The sequence below is a fragment of the Phocoena phocoena genome, chromosome 7 (assembly GCF_963924675.1).
Source record: "Phocoena phocoena chromosome 7, mPhoPho1.1, whole genome shotgun sequence".
NCBI lineage: Eukaryota > Metazoa > Chordata > Mammalia > Artiodactyla > Phocoenidae > Phocoena > Phocoena phocoena.
In genome coordinates, this window is record NC_089225.1 from 92167680 (window position 1) to 92184432 (window position 16753).

The 16753-nt window shown below is 35.3% G+C and overlaps 1 protein-coding gene across 1 annotated transcript in view; it reads left to right on the forward strand.

Moving 5' to 3' along the window:
* Window positions 1–16753, forward strand: part of SPAG16 (sperm associated antigen 16) — an 864330-nt gene that overhangs the window by 505623 nt on the left and 341954 nt on the right. Inside the window, exon 13 of the mRNA XM_065880870.1 lies at window positions 10466–10592. Coding sequence (XP_065736942.1) covers window positions 10466–10592 — 127 coding nt within the window. The remainder of the gene's footprint in view (window positions 1–10465; window positions 10593–16753) is intronic.

Sequence of the window (16753 nt, forward strand, 5' to 3'; positions counted from 1 at the left end):
CACTGTGGCTACTTGTGATCTTAATATGTTTAAATTTAATATATTTAAATATTTTGGAGAGAAGTTTAAATAGATGATTTCAGAAATGGCTTTTGTGTTTAAATTATTTAATGTCACATCTATTGATCAATTTACAGTTAATGAAGTTGATCACAATCACCTGTAAAGCTAATTTGTTTCCTTTTTTCTTTAAAGCCCTTTTCTAAGAAAGATGTGCTTCGAAACAACCCTTTTGACCTTCTTTGTATATAAAAAGATATTGGATAGTTTTAATTAGGATTTTTAGAAGCCAAAGTTCTTTTAAAGACTGATCTAACTGCAGGAACACTGCACGCAGGGACCATTTTAAACAGCAAGATCACTAAAATTACCAGAAAAAGCACAAAAATGCAAAAAAGATGGCACTCAATTGACTGCAAAAAGGACACTGTTTAAGTTATGAGAGCTGAAACAAAAAGGCAGAGCATGGCCTAGTTGGACCTCAGTTGGAAATGTGCATGTCATGTGACTCAATTTTGTTGCTGCTCTGCATTCCCACATATGTGAATGCCTGCAGAGCATTGATTTGGGGGTTATAAATACATGTTAGCAAGCAGGCAATTTGCATATACGGAATCCTTGAATAATGAGGGCCAACTACACTTCACAGTGTTAAGGTGTGCAAATTACTTAGAATAATAAATGTTCAATAGATATCAACTTAAACTACAGTGTTAAATGTAATAGAAACTGTTGAAATATAGTTATTTGCTTTTGTCTTCATTCATTTGCCTCAGTTTGCCATTTCAAAATTGAGTCTTTTTATTTTAATTTTTTCCATTATCCAGTTTACTGCCATTTACTGCCGAGCGTCCACTTTTTCCTCACTGTTATCAGTGGGCACTACTCCAGCCTCTGTAACCCCCGCCCTGTGCTCACACCCTTTGCAGAAACAGTTCAGGTGACTATTTAACAAGTCTGAGTGAGGACTCGAGGGTACTCTGAGCAAGCCCCCAGCTAAATTATGGTTATTTTATTTATTCACCTTTTGCTTTTATTCCCCAAATGCTGGATGCATTCCAGGTATTTGAGGTTGCCGGGAATCTGCCCTTTACATATGTGGAGTGGGGTTTTATTACCATTTGGGGGTAATTCTCAGATAGTGTATTTATTGTCAAGGGTTTTGGTCAAAAAAATTTTTTTTGTCTAGGAGCTGTGGCCTGTTGATGCTCCTTCCTGGCTGAGACACTCAGACCACATAATAGATTATTCTTTCACAGTAGATTATGGTGAACTTTAAGATAGGGTTTGTGGTACACTCCCTGGTAGATTTTATTGAAATATCACTCCCTCCATTAAATGTTCAATTGAATTTTATGTTCACAAAGAAACTGTTGCACACTAAAGGATTTTATATTATTTGAGTAATATAAAATAACATTAAGTAAAATGTTAACTTTTTAAGTCAAAATTTGGATGTCACTGGAGAACTTTGCCTTACTGAGATGGAAATTCAGATGGATTTTTAAAATAGCTTATGTATAAACTTTTAAAAATATGATAGTGGGTGGGAGGAATCACTCATTCAACTTGGATGTTATAGTTGTAGTATGACGATTTAAATATGTTTCACTTATGCTCATGTTAGCGTATTTGATTTAAGTATTTCATAAAGAATTTTTATTTCAGATAAGCCTTGTGATAAATGTTATCATTATATGTTGGCTCAATCATATAAATACTATTTGAAATCCAGGTCTTTTACTTACAAAACAGAAATAGAGTCACAGATGTAGAAAACAGACTATGGTTACCGGGGGGGGAAGGGGAGGGGAGGAGGGATAAATTGGGTGATTGGGATTGACATATACACACCACTATATATAAAATAGATAACTGATAAGGACCTACTGTATAGCACAGGGACCTCTACTCAGTACTCTGTAATGACCTATATGGGAAAAGAATCTTAAAAAGAGTATAACTGATTCACTTTGCTGTACAGCAGAAACTTACACAACATTGTAAATCAACTATACTCCAATAAAAATTTTTAAAAAATAAAAGAGATAGGATCAGGAATAATCTTCTCCTAATTAAAGCCTGGTGCAGTAATATGGGGGAAGTTTTAAGATTTATTGTAAAAAGTTAAGGAACTAGGAGAGATTTTATCATTCAAGTACAAAATGAAAAAAAAAATGTAGGGACATGGGTTGCCCTTTTAGAGGGTTAGGGACAAAAAGAGAGGACAAATAAGATGCCGCCAAATGGAAAATGATGAAATGCATTGTAAAACAAAATGAGAATGTAAATATTCTTGCTATTAATTTCAGCTCTTTATGAAGCAAAGGAATTGCCGGAATTACTAAATTTTTGAAATAAACCTATAGAGTAAAAACTAAGTAAATAAATAAAATGAAATAAAATAAAATTCAGGTCTTACTAAGGGTTAATAAGATGATGAATTCCAGTATTTTTTTTCAAAACAAGGATAGATAAAATTTTTACCCTTTTTCTTCATATTCACTTGAATATATGTTGCTGCTGCCTTTTGTAAATGTTCCATAATTCCATTAACCACATTTTGTTGATCTGAAAGTTCATACAAGCTTGAAGTTTCAAAAGTACAGTTTCATATCCAATATTAACAGTGTTACAGCCAACACACCAAAGGAAATAAAACCTTTAAAATTTAATGCCTCACAAGGGAGAACTGTATTAAAACGGTGCCCTCTTACAAGTTACAAATGGGAAATATATTTTAAAAGAAAAGGCATTTGCTCTAGAAGAGCAGATCACTTTGTTTTATAGCAAGTTCAAAATTCAGAGAAATATTCATCTTTCAGTTACCAGACTAATAAATTGAATCAAGGTGGGCAAGGAGAGAGATAGAAGAAAAAAGGGGAAATAAAGTAAAAGCAGGAGGTGGGTTCATAAAGGGCTTTTTCTTGTGAACTAACTTCTCCCTACAAAAATTATAAGAAAACAGCAGACAGAGCAACAGAGCTAAAATTGCATCAGGCTTCAGGGTTTATGTTTTTGATGGAAATGTACAAATAATTTCCATCCCTTGCGGTGCTGCCATGCTCCATCACTTTAGTCCATTTTCACCTTGCAAAGAATTCTGAATGGGAGGGACTTCCTTCTCTGGCAGCTAATTAATCTCTTACAAGCCTGCTCTTGCAGCCTGTCTACCTGGAATGCCCCACACATTAAACAAGTGACTTGGGAGCAGATTTCTTGCCCCCTTGAGCAGTTCTTTCTTCCTTTAAGCTATATGAAGACCCAGCTTTTTCTTTTTGATTGGGAAACTATGAGCGCTAGAATAAATCACTGAGGAATCTCTCCCTCTATCCCACTACCATAACTGAATACACTCCCAAATAATTAAATTGGGTTTTAATGACAACAGACAAAGCCTGAATATCAGTTGTGAATGTGCACAGTGCAACAGTGCACATAATATGGAAGGACACAATAGTGCACATATGTAAGGACACACGTTTCTAAATTATACATTTTCTGTGTACATGTTAGATCTTCATTGTGATGAAACAGGTATAATCATATTTATAATACTGTTGCATTTGCCTTAAAAATAGTACCAAATTTTGCAAATAGGAGACTTTTTAGTTTTTTGCCAAATTCTGTCTGTAAAAAAGATTAAGGTAAGAGCATACTTATTTATAGGTTGAAATGCTTCAATTAAAAAATAATAGAAATTCTATTCAGGTTTATTCTATTTAATAAATACAGCCTTTTAAAAAGTTACCACTAATGAACTACTTGCAAATGGCAATGCTTAACTTTGTCAGAGGTGGAACTATCTTTCAGTAATAACTCACAGGAGGTTAGAAATAGTAATCATTCTTTAATATTTTGCTGATGCTTTCACACATCTTTTTTATGCAGTTATCTGTATTGTTTTATTTTCTCTCGTGTTTTTCTGTTAAATCTTTTGTGGATTTTTGTTTGTCTATTTCTTTATATTTCCTTTTTAATTAAACATAAAAGACTTCACAGTAACTACGTTATGCATGCCTTTAGAAAACAGAGATATATATGTTAATGGTATAGCTATTCCAAATATTAAAGATTCTTTATCCATCTATGAAGATGCATACAATTGACACATGCACGTATGGAGATGTACTTGATAAGAGAATAGGATCACTATAAATATTCAATTATTCACAGAAATGTATATTAAGTAGTTATTGTGTCCCACATACCAGGAGAGTGAAGCCAGAAGGAAAACGTATTCTGAAAAGTGTTATTTATTTTTAATTGTTTAGTCAAGGTAATATATACAGTGAAATGGGCAGCTTATTAAGTGTTCAATTAGATGAGTTTTGACAAATGTATATACCTTTAAAACTAATGAAGATATAGGCCATTTCTATGACCACAGGAAATTTCCCATTCATCTAATGAAAGCCCACTCCCCATAGCAGACACTGTCTGGTTTCTATAACCATAGAGTGTCTGTTCTTGAACTTCATATGAATTTAATTATATGATACATAGACATATTTATCTGGATTCTTTTATTCAGTATTATTGAGATTAAAGTATATTGTTGTAATAATCAACAATATTATTTTTAATCACAATCTAATGAGTTAATATGGTACTACTTCATCTAATACGTAAGGACCTTAAAACAGTGTAATTCCATGTTTACCCCATCTTCGTGATTTTGCTGTCTTGTATTTTACTTTTACGTACTTAAAACACTGTCCAGTGCAATGATGGTATCTTTACTTTAGCCAGATATCTTTTAAAAATTAGAAAAAGATGTTTTACATTTACCCATATATTTATCATTTCAGATGATGATATTCTTTTCTATATACAGATGTTTCCATCTGGTGTCCTTTCCATTCAGTCTGAATACCTTCTCTTCAGCATTCATATAGGAAAGACCTGCTGGTGATGAATTTTCTCAGCTTTCATTTATCTGAAAAGTTGTTCTATCTTCATTATTGAAGGTATTTTAACTGATTATTGCATTTTCAGCCCTTAAAAATGTTGTTTTATTGTATTCTGTCTATTGTTTCTGCTGAGAGGTCAGTTGCCATTGACATCATTGTTTCCTACATGTTATGTTTCTTTCATTGATTGTGACTTTCAGATTTTTTTTTAGATTTTGCTTTTAGCAGTTTTACTATGATATGCTTAGGTGTGTTCTGTCTATTCTTAACTATGCTTGGATTTTCCTGAGCTTCTTGGATCTGTACATTGGTACTTCTCATCAAATTGAGGAACACTTTAGCCACTATTCTTTCAAAAATGTTCTAATCCTTTTCTCTTTCCCTCCTCCTCTACACCTACCCGCCACCTCTGAAAACCCCGTTATTCCTGTGTTAGACCATACGATTACCCCCACTGATGACTGGGGCTCTATCTATGGTTTTTCAATATTTTTTTCTCTGTTCTTCAATTTAGGTATGTTCTATTGATCTTATTCAAGTTCACTGATCCTTTTATCTGTAGTATCCAACTTACTATTTTGCTCGTGCAATAAACTTTATTTCATGTGTTATACTTATCAATTCTTTTTTTTATAGTTTCCATTTATTGTCTGAGAGTCTCTATTTGTACACCCATTATAACTGTTTCTTTAAATCCTTAAACATACTTATGATATATGGTTGAAGTCTTGATCTTTGATTACCAACATTTGATTCATCTTAGAGTCTGTTTCTACTACTGGGCTTTTTACTTGATTATGGGTCACATTTTTCACCTCTTCACGTATGTACCAATTTTTTTTTTAATTATATGCTGGATGTTGTTAATAGCAAATTGTAGGGAGTCTATATTAAGTGATCTTTCTACAAAAGGTAGTGAGTTCTGTTCTGGCAATCTGTTTAATTATAGGCAGGTAATTTTTTGCCCTTTCAGGCTTAGTTTTATTCTTGGTAAGGACAAGTCTATTTTGATTTTGAACTTAATTCATGAACCTGACCCTTACTCCTATGGTGGGTGCTTTTCTGTAGTCACAACTGAAAGTCTGAGGTGCCTACTGAGTTCCCTCCACTCTAGTTGGGATTAAAGTCCAGTGTCTTCCAACAGTTCCTGGTCTCTGGTATCATCGTACGGCACTCAACCACACAGGGCTTGTAGAGTCTTACTCTGTCGAAATGCCATCTAGACCTTAGCCAGCAATTCACAGCAAATCCCCACGCAAACTACTGCCATTTCCCATGCAGCTCCCTTTTCTCACATACCCTTCACTGCAAATTTCAGGCACAGCAGCAGGTCAAACTATTCCCATTTCCTCTTGGCTCAGTGAGACTTCAAATCTACTGGGGTTCTACTACTATATTTGATAGCAGGGAAGTGCTTCCAAGAAGAAAGTCAGTGAGGTCATGGAGCTCTTTGAATTTTTTTCTTTGCTCAAGGTTTCCCATCCTGTGCTGTGTTTAGTTCAGTGCCAGAAAACAGTTGCCTCATGTAATTTGTGTCATTTTATAGTTGTTTGTTGTGGAGGGAGAGGTACAGTACCGGTTACTTTATCATCGTAGCACAAATCCCAGCAAGACAGTTTTATTGCTGGATAAAGGAGATCAAGGAAACTGCCGGAGGTGAGGCAGGTTGAGGGTGGTAAGGGAGACAGGGGCCTTTAGAGTTAATATAGAGCCTGTGACTTGAGAGGTTTTGCAACAAGCTACATCCGTACTTTAAAATATAAAAGTGGAGGAAAGATGAACTTCAGGAATCAAGCCAGTAACACACACAGTGAGAAGTCTTTTGGGAAGATAGCAAATCTGATTAGAAATTAGAGTTAACCTAAATCTAATTTCCCTCCTTTTGCCATTAATCTTTAGCAAGTAGCTGTCCCATATAATGTTAAGTCATAATAAAAAGAAACCAACCCAGAACTGATAATGAATTGTACAAATTGAAGAAAAAATGAATATAAACCAAATTCCACTGAAGATCATACAGTGCACAAGGAATTACATAAGTAAAGTTACCAATAATTCAGACAAAAAGTCCTCTATATTTTCAGTCAAATTACAGAAATGCTGTATTTATTTTTTTTATAAATTTATTTATTTTGATTTTATTTATTTTTGGCTGCATTGGGTCTTTGTTGCTGAGTGCGGGCTTTCTCTAGTTGTGGCGAGTGGGGGCTGCTCTTCATTGCGGTGCGCAGGCTTCTCATTGCGGTGGCTTCCCTTGTTGTGGAGCACGGGCTCTAGGCGGACAGGCTTCAGTAGTTGTGGCACGTGTGTTCAGTAGTTGTGGTGCATGGGCTTAATTGCTCCACAGCTTGTGGGATCTTCCCGGACCAGGGCTCAAACCTGTGTCCCCTGAACTGGCAGATTTTTAACCACTGTGCCACCAGGGAAGCCCAAAATGCTATATTTCAAGTTGATTTTACATAATAAAATAGAACATCAAAAGAGCTAAAGCATTTTATTATGATTTTATAAGACAATAGATGCAGATGGAAAGCAGACTGAGAAATATCAGGAAAAAAGTGAAATCAAAAACATAAATAAAGGTTTTTATTGCTCCCTCTTCATAGACACACAAATAACCACAACTAAGAATTATAAAGAACAGGTATGAAAAATAAATTTTATATATATATAAGGATACAAGGATTATAGAGAAAATGTTAAACGTAGAGGAAAATGAGACAAAATAAAACATAGCTGATGTTCTTAAGGGGGAAAAAAGAAAAAAAAAAGCAGAATAAATGGAAGAGAAAAACATAAAGATATAGTGAAAGAATAACTACTTACTAGGATAACAAAAGTCTAAGATGGAAATTGCTATCAAGCCATGTCATGGTGAAATTTCTGAACTCCAGTGTTTGCAAAAGAACTGTTAGGGCTATGGGTATAAAAAGCAAATCATCCACAAAGGAAGTTAGACAGGAAAGGGAAGAGAGATTCGGCTGGCCTCAGACTTTGCCCCTGGTATGAGACAGTGAAACATTCCTCCACAAACATTGGAGGAGGAGAACTGATGTTCCCAAGATATTACAACCATTCAGAATTGCTCTTGAAGTACTGAATAATCAAGAAAATATATAAAAGTATGGGTTCAGAGGATTAATTTAAATAGATATTAATTGAACACTAGGAAGATGGGAGGCACTGAGCAACACTGGGATTTGTGATTACTGATCATATGTATGTGTTATAATTTTTGACATTGTAAGATTAACAAAATGATTTCCAAAAATTGGTAGGTGAATAAAAGAAAAATGGGAGGAATTATATACATGTTATAATTATAAACATTTCCTTTTTAAATTATACTTTCTATAAGTGAAATATGACTAACATACTTAATATTTTCTTAATGTGAGGATGTTTTTTAGAGAATGATATTTCATAATAAACTATTGACTTTCTTATATAATTTAATTTAATAATTTACTACATTATATAATTTTCATTTTTTTATGAAATCAATCTCTCTTTTTCTCTGTCATAGAGCTATATCTGGAGCAATTACTCTAATAGTTAAAGATGATTATGTCAATATAGTGGGCTTTGGAATATAAACGTTTAAAGAAATGTTTTATACTTATATTTTGAGAATCATTAGAAAACAGCAGGTAAAATTTCTGCATAAAACAGTACTTCTTTAAAAATAAAAGAAAAGAATTTATCCTGTAAGTTTTAGCACACATCTCAAAAAAATGTCATAAATAAAATCTGAGCATACTTACAAATATCCAAATATATTTTTGAGGGGTCAGGTATTAAATATTTTAGGCTTGTGAACCATATGGTCTCTCATAACTGTGCAACTCTGCTGTTGTCATGGGAAAGCAGCGATAGACATGTGTAAGCAAATTGATGTGTTCCAATAAATCATTCTTTGCGAAAATAGGCAGCCAGCCATGGGCCATGGTTTTTGACCCCTGGTATATATTGACCTTTCATCAACCTTAATGATCAAAATATTATCAGCCTCTCTCAGAAATATTAAGATAAAGAAACAGATACAAAATGGCCCTGATTAATGAATTTATTGATTTCATTTCCTTGTTCCTGACATTAATTACTATAATACTTCACTTTGATATGAAAAGTCTCAATCAAGGGGCAAAACTGAGTAACTTACATACGTATCCACATAAATCTTAATATTTTCTAACTTCTCAAAAAAGCCAAAATTTAAGTAAGGAGGAACTAACTTTGCTCCAAACAGTTCTTAGATGTTATGCTCAATTTGACTTCTTCCCTTGCCTTTTACATTTACAGCCTTGGTCAAAAATCTCAGATTGTCGAAGCTAGATTGTACCTCTCAGTGTATCAGATTAAGTAATCTCATTCTCACAAGAAGGACCCCTACTGCCACTGAGGTTAATAACTTCTCTATGGTAACCCTGCTAGTTCTTGTCAAAGTTTGGACTGGAACCCAGGCTACCAGCTCCCATAGCAGAGTTTTTTCCACTCCACCATACTGTCACGTTTGGCATGGCTCAAGCCAGACAGCCGTCAGCTGATCAGAGCTTAATGAGCTGGTTATCATACTAGAAATGTACCTATATTGACTCCTCTGTTCTCAGCATTATTAGTTATCCTGTTTCTTCTCTATTTTTAAAGTAGGTTTATAAATAAACTTAATTAAAAGACAATCAAACATTACAAATGAGAAGTGATACTGCTCTATGAATATATCCTGCTTCATTAAGAAACAGTCCTTTCGTAAAATGGCAAAAGGCAAAGCTGCAGATGTCTTTCCTTATGAGTTATTTCTAATCATTTAAATCAGTGGTTCTCAGACTTCTGTGAGTATCGAATCAACTGGAGAGCTTGTAAAACACAGACAGTTGGGCCCCAGCCCCAGAGTTTCTGATTCAGTGGGTTTAGCATGAGGCCCAATTTACATTTCTGATATGTTCCCAAGGGATGCTGATGCTGCCGGTCTGGGTAAAACACTTTGAGAACCACGGGTTTAGATTTGTTAATTCACACTTCTGCTCAGGCTCCATCTCAGATCCAGTGAAACAGAATGTCTGGGGCTTGAGGTGGAGTATCTTCTAAAAGTATCTCAGGTGATTCTAACGTAAACCCAAGCAGCTGAGGTGGGGGTGGGGCGGGGGGAGGAAGAGAGACTGAGCAACTTAAAGTAGTTTCTCTGGTCTTCCCATATTATGAAATGTTTTCTTCCTCAGTGTATTCCTTTATGAGATGGGAACAGTTTTTAAGTAGTCATTTCATGATAAGGAATAAATGAGGTAGTATAAAGATGACTTTACCAACTGACTTTATAAATTGAACGTAATTTAAATTTAGTCAGTTTTATGCTGCTAATTCTATAAAGTGCTTAGAATATAAGGTGGTTGTAGAACTCTCCTTTTAAAATGTTATTTTTGTACGTCTTGCCACTTGTAAAGCTACTTTATGCCTCAGAAACTTGAACTATCTTTGTTAGCATTATATAGACAGCATAAGAGACATGTAGCGCTAAGTCCTACAGCTTTAACTCTTACTGTTTCTCTATACAGTGAAAGATGCAGATGCACTTTGTATGGACATACAGACTCTGTGAACAGCATCGAGTTTTTTCCTGGCTCCAACATTCTTCTCACAGGTTCTGCAGATAAGTCCCTGTCTGCATGGGATGCAAGAACGGTAAGCAAATCATCAACAGTTTTTCCAATTTTTGTAGGTTTAGTTACTCTTAGTCACTTTTCAGGTATTAGGTACACTTTATGAAGTAATTGTACAGGGGCATGTAGGTTAAAGAATGGTAATAAGTTCCTATTTAGAAGATCTTGTCTATGTGCTTTTATGTACCCTGCCTCCTAAAAGTAGGACTATAAAAATAATGTAATTACTTCATTAAACATTAATGCAACAATTTTTTTTTTTTTTTTTTTTTTTTTTGCGGTACTCGGGCCTCTCACTGTTGTGGCCTCTCCCATTGCAGAGCACAGGCTCCAGACGCACAGGCTCAGCGGCCATGGCTCACGGTCCTAGCTGCTCCGCAGCACGTGGGATCTTCCTGGACTGGGGCACGAACCCATGTCCCCTGCATCGCCAGGTGGACTCCCAACCACTGCACCACCAGGGAAGCCCAACAATTTTTTATTGAGATAGAAACTCTGCTGATACATTACATATCACAGGGAAATGCATAGCACCTCTCCTTAAGGACTTTGTAGCTTGGAAAGGAAGGAGAAACGAGATTTTAATGCAATGAGGTATGTGTTAAAATGGAAGAGGATACAAGACGCAGGGGTAAAGCAAGAAGGAGAACTCTTATCTGCCTAGAAGGCTGTGGATGGCTCCCAAGAGGAGGCTGTGCTTGAGCTGAGATTTGGAGCGTAAGTAGGATATACCAGGTAATCTCGAGAAGGTGGGTTCCAGGAAACAGCAGTGCAGGTACAAAGCCATAGAAGTATGAGGCTACAAAGGCATATTCTGAGAGTAATAATATGTTTGAATAGAGCTTAAGGAAGGAGGAAGAAAAAACAAGCAAGAGTATACAGATGGACAAGGACAAGATCATTAAGTATCTGATTGAAATTTTATAGTTTTCAGAAGGAGTCTATTAAAGCATGTTAAGCAAACAGGGTAACACAATCAGGTTAGCCTTTTAGAAAGATTAATTTGATAGTAGAGTTAAGGGAGTCATTCTCATATAGGAGGCTTGTACAGTAGGCTGTGAGCAGATGAGAATTTTAACTAGGAGACTGTGAGAGTATAAAGGAAAGTATGGATTCAAGATAAGGGGTTTAACTCTTACAATTTGAAGAGTGACTGGATGTGGAGATAATGGGAGGAAAGAAAAGGGGTTTAAAGGTGACCATCTGTCCCAGTTTATCTAGCTAAGACTGAGAGTTTTCCTGGGTTGTGGGATTTTTCAGTGTTAAAACTAGATAATCCTTGGTTACTGTGACTTCAGAAGTGAATTAGATGTGAAGAAATGGAGATGGAATTTGGGAACTACACTTTCAAAGAGTTTGGCTGTGGAGATGAAGAAGAGAAAAGTCTATACCTATAGGATCCAAATAGAGGTCTCCCTTGTTCAAATAGGAGACAGCATGTTTATTTGCTTAGCGGTAGGGGAGAGGAAAGGATTAAAGGTTCAGGAAAGAGCAAACACAGCTAATTGAGCACACACTTTAGTAATTTGAGGCATGCCAAAATATGCAAAACAGGGTCGCCATATTTGTTCTTAGCAACATTTGATGAGGATAATGTAGGAGTCTATACTAAAAAGAAAAAAAACTCCATATTTTATGGTTCGTGAGTCAGGAAAGAAATGCAACTTGTAATGTTTCCCATTTATCTTCCCGTACACAATGCATGATTGACATCAATAAAGGAATATGATGATGAGCATCCAGATAGTATGAACAGGGACCCAAGTTCATTATGGGAGGCTCTATTTAGTCCTCTGAGGCAAATTGATTTAGGATAAATAGAGAATAAGGAGACCTTAGGTTCACTTATTATAGAAAAACAGCTAATGGTAGAATGACAAATACCTTAGACACAACTTCACATGTTGCAGCATGTCAAGGGGCAGCAGTCAAGGGGCACTGTGGGAAAAGTGTATCAGCCATGAATTAAGAGTAAAATCAGAATGATTTGTTGTTGGGTAAAAAAGGTGCCACAACCTCCTTCTTGCTTTAAAATAGCTTAGACCCTGGTGCAACAGAATTCACTCCTGCTAATGGAGCATCAATGAAAAAGCAAGATTTTCAATGCATTTAGCCTAAATACTTACATGTGAAGTGTGGATAAAAGCCATTGGTAAAGGAAAACCCACAGAGAAAGTATCAATTTAGTAGTGACCTAAATTTTATGCTCATTTTATTTTGATATCAGATTTTTTTTGTCTGTCTCTCAGAGTGCTATAACTGAATGTTATCAGAAAACATGTCTCTTATTTATTTTCTTTCCTGTGAAAAACTGGAGCACTAATGCTTGGAAGTAAAACTGCTCTTACAAAGAGAAGTTGCCTCTCGTGTATCTGCCTTAAATGCCTAGAGTTGCTTATTGACGGTGGCCTTCCTACCTCTTGTTGGGAACTCCTTGTATACTGGTCTTATTTCCTACAATATGTCTGAGAGCGGGAGAAAAGAGGGATTCAGCACAGCACAGGGCATTTAGCATACATCAGGATAGCATGTGGATTGAATGTATGTCCATAAAAAGGTTGTATTTCTTTAAACAATATTAATATATATTTTTCATATTGGTTTTAATGGCAAATTAAAATTTTAATTATTAATGTTATGATTACAATTTTATTAGTAGTATGCATGCTAGGTTTATAGTCATTAATACTAGGGAAAGGACTCTAAAATACTTTGGTATAAATAAAATGTTTATAAATTATGGTAAATACATCAATCATTAGAAATGAAGTTCATTTAGTTTATTTTCTGAAAATATTTCAAACCAGATGTTAAAATATATATATTTAAATTGGTATCTATATAAAATAGAATTAGCATGTAAAACAAAGGGAAATTCACTTAATTTAGGTTATTAATAATTAGACAATTCAAGTTGTTAACTAAATGTTATTATAAAAGACTACAAATAATATATGACAGCAACTCTGGAATTAAACAGAATCATTTCACTTGAGTTGCGTTAGCAATTCCGGTGACTAGTTTCAGATCTACCACATTTTTTTTAAAACACAAAACAAAACAAAAAAAAACTGAAACAGCCAGATTTTTAAAAATTCATATTTTATATATAGTTTTTTTTTACATCTTTATTGGAGTGTAATTGCTTTACAATGGTGTGTTAGTTTCTACTTTATAACAAAGTGAATCAGTTATACATATACATATGTTCCCGTATCTCTTCCCGTTTGTGTCTCCCTCCCTCCCACCCTCCCAATCCCACACCTCCAGGCGGTCACAAAGCACCAAGCTGATTTCCCTGTGCTATGCAGCTGCTTCCCACTAGCTATGTACCTTACGTTTGGTAGTGTATATATGTCCATGGCTCTCTCTCGCTTTGTCACAGCTTACCCTTCCCCCTCCCCATATCCTCAAGTCCATTCTCTAGTAGGTCTGTGTCTTTATTCCTGTCTTACCCCTAGGTACGTCATGACATTTTTTTTCTTAAATTCCATATATATGTGTTAGCATATGGTATTTGTTTTTCTCTTTCTGACTTACTTCACTCTGTATGAAAGACTCTAGGTCTATCCACCTCATTACAAATAGCACAATTTCGTTTCTTTTTATGGCTGAGTAATATTCCATTGTGTATATGTGCCACATCTTCTTTATCCATTCATCCGATGATGGGCGCTTAGGTTGTTTCCATGTCCTGGCTATTGTAAATAGAGCTGCAATGAACATTTTGGTACATGACTCTTTTTGAATTATGGTTTTCTCAGGGCATATGCCCAGTAATGGGATTGCTGGGTCACATGGTAGTTCTATTTGAAGTTTTTTAAGGAACCTCCATACTATTCTCCACAGTGGCTGTATCAATTTACATTCCCACCAACAGTGCAAGAAGGTTCCCTTTTCTCCACACCCTCTCCAGTATTTATTGTTTCTAGATTTTTTGATGATGGCCATTCTGACTGGTGTGAGATGATATCTCACTGTAGTTTAGATTTGCATTTCTCTAATGATTAATGATGTTGAGCATTCTTTCATGTGTTTGTTGGCAGTCTGTATATCTTCTTTGGAGAAATGTCTATTTAGGTCTTCTGCCCATTTTTGGATGGGGTTGTTTGTTTTTTTGTTATTGAGCTGCATGAGCTGCTTGTAAATTTTGGAGATTAATCCTTTGTCAATTGCTTCATTTGCAAATATTTTCTCCCATTCTGAGTGTTGTCTTTTGGTCTTGTTTATGGTGTCCTTTGCTGTGCAAAAGCTTTGAAGTTTCATTCGGTCCCATTTGTTTACTTTTGTTTTTATTTCCATTTCTCTAGGAGGTGGGTCAAATGGTGTCTCCATTGTCATTTGTTTCTAGGTATTTTTTTATTTCCTCTTTGATTTCTTCAGTGATCACTTTGTTATTAAGTAGTGTATTGTTTAGCCTCCATGTGTTGGTATTTTTTACAGATCTTTTCCTGTAATTGATATCTAGTCTCATATCGTTGTGGTCGTAAAAGATACTTGAAACAATTTCAATTTTCTTAAATTTACCAAGGCTTCACTTGTGACCCAAGATATGATCTATTCTGGAGAATGTTCCATGAGCACTTGAGAAAAATGTGTATTCTGTTGTTTTGGGATGGAATGTCCTATAAATATCAATTAAGTCCATCTTGTTTAATGTATCATTTAAAGCTTGTGTTTCCTTATTTATTTTCATTTTTGATGATCTGTCCATTGGTGAAAGTGGAGTGTTAAAGTCCCCTACTATGAATGTGTTACTGTCGATTTCCCCTTTTATGGCTGTTAGTATTTGCCTTATGTATTGAGGTGCTCCTATGTTGGGTGCATAAATACTTACAATTGTTATATCTTCTTCTTGGATCGATCCTTTGATCATTATGTAGTGTCCTTCTTTGTCTCTTCTAATAGTCTTTATTTTAAAAACTATTTTGTCTGATATGAGAATTGCTACTCCAGCTTTCTTTTGATTTCCATTTGCATGGAATATCTTTTTCCATCCTCTTACTTTCAGTCTTCATGTGTCTCCAGGTCTGAAGTGGGTCTCTTGTAGACAGCAAATATATGGGTCTTGTTTTTGTATCCATTCAGCCAATCTGTGTCTTTTGGTGGGAGCATTTAGTGCATTTACATTTAAGGTAATTATCGATATGTATGTTCCTATTCCCATTTTCTTAATTGTTTTGGGTTTGTTATTGTAGATCTTTTCCTTCTCTTGTGCTTCTTGGCTAGAGAAGTTCCTTTAGCATTTGTTGTAAAGCTGGTTTGGTGGTGCTGAACTCTCTCAGCTTTTGCTTGTCTGTAGATGTTTTAATTTCTCCATCAAATCTGAATGAGATCCTTGCTGGGTAGAGTAATCTTGGTTGCAGGCTTTTCTCCTTCATCACTTTCAGTATGTCCTGCCACTCCCTTCTGGCTTGCAGAGTTTCTGCTGAGAGATCAGCTGTTAACCTTATAGGGATTCCCTTGTGTGTTATTTGTTGTTTTTCCCTTGCTGCTTTTAATATGTTTTCTTTGTATTTAATTTTTGACAGTTTGATTAATATGTGTCTTGGCGTATTTCTCCTTGGATTTATCCTGTATGGGACTCTCTGTGCTTCCTGGACTTGATTAACTATTTTCTTTCCCATATTAGGGAAGTTTTCAAGTATAATCTCTTCAAATATCTTCTCAGTCCCTTTCTTTTTCTCTTCTTCTTCTGGAACCCCTATAATTTGAATGTTGGTGCATTTAATGTTGTCCCAGAGGTCTCTGAGACTGTTCTCAGTTCTTTTCATTCCTTTTTCTTTATTCTGCTCTGCAGTAGTTATTTCCACTATTTTATCTTCCAGGTCACTTATCCGTTGTTCTGCCTCAGTTATTCTGCTATTGATCCCATCTAGAGTATTTTTAATTTCATTTATTGTGTTGTTCATTGTTGTTTGTTTCATCTTTAGTTCTTCTAGGTCCTTGTTAAATGTTTCTTGCATTTTGTCCATTCTGTTTCCAAGATTTTGGATCGTGTTTACTATCATTATTCTAAATTATTTTTCAGGTAGACTGCCTGTTTCCTCTTCATTTGTTAGGTCTGGTGGGTTTTTATCTTGATCCTTCGTCTGCTGTGTGTTTTTCTGTCTTCTCATTTTGCTTATCTTACTGTGTTTGGGGTTTCCTTTTTGCAGGCTGCAGGCTCGTAGTTCCCGTTGT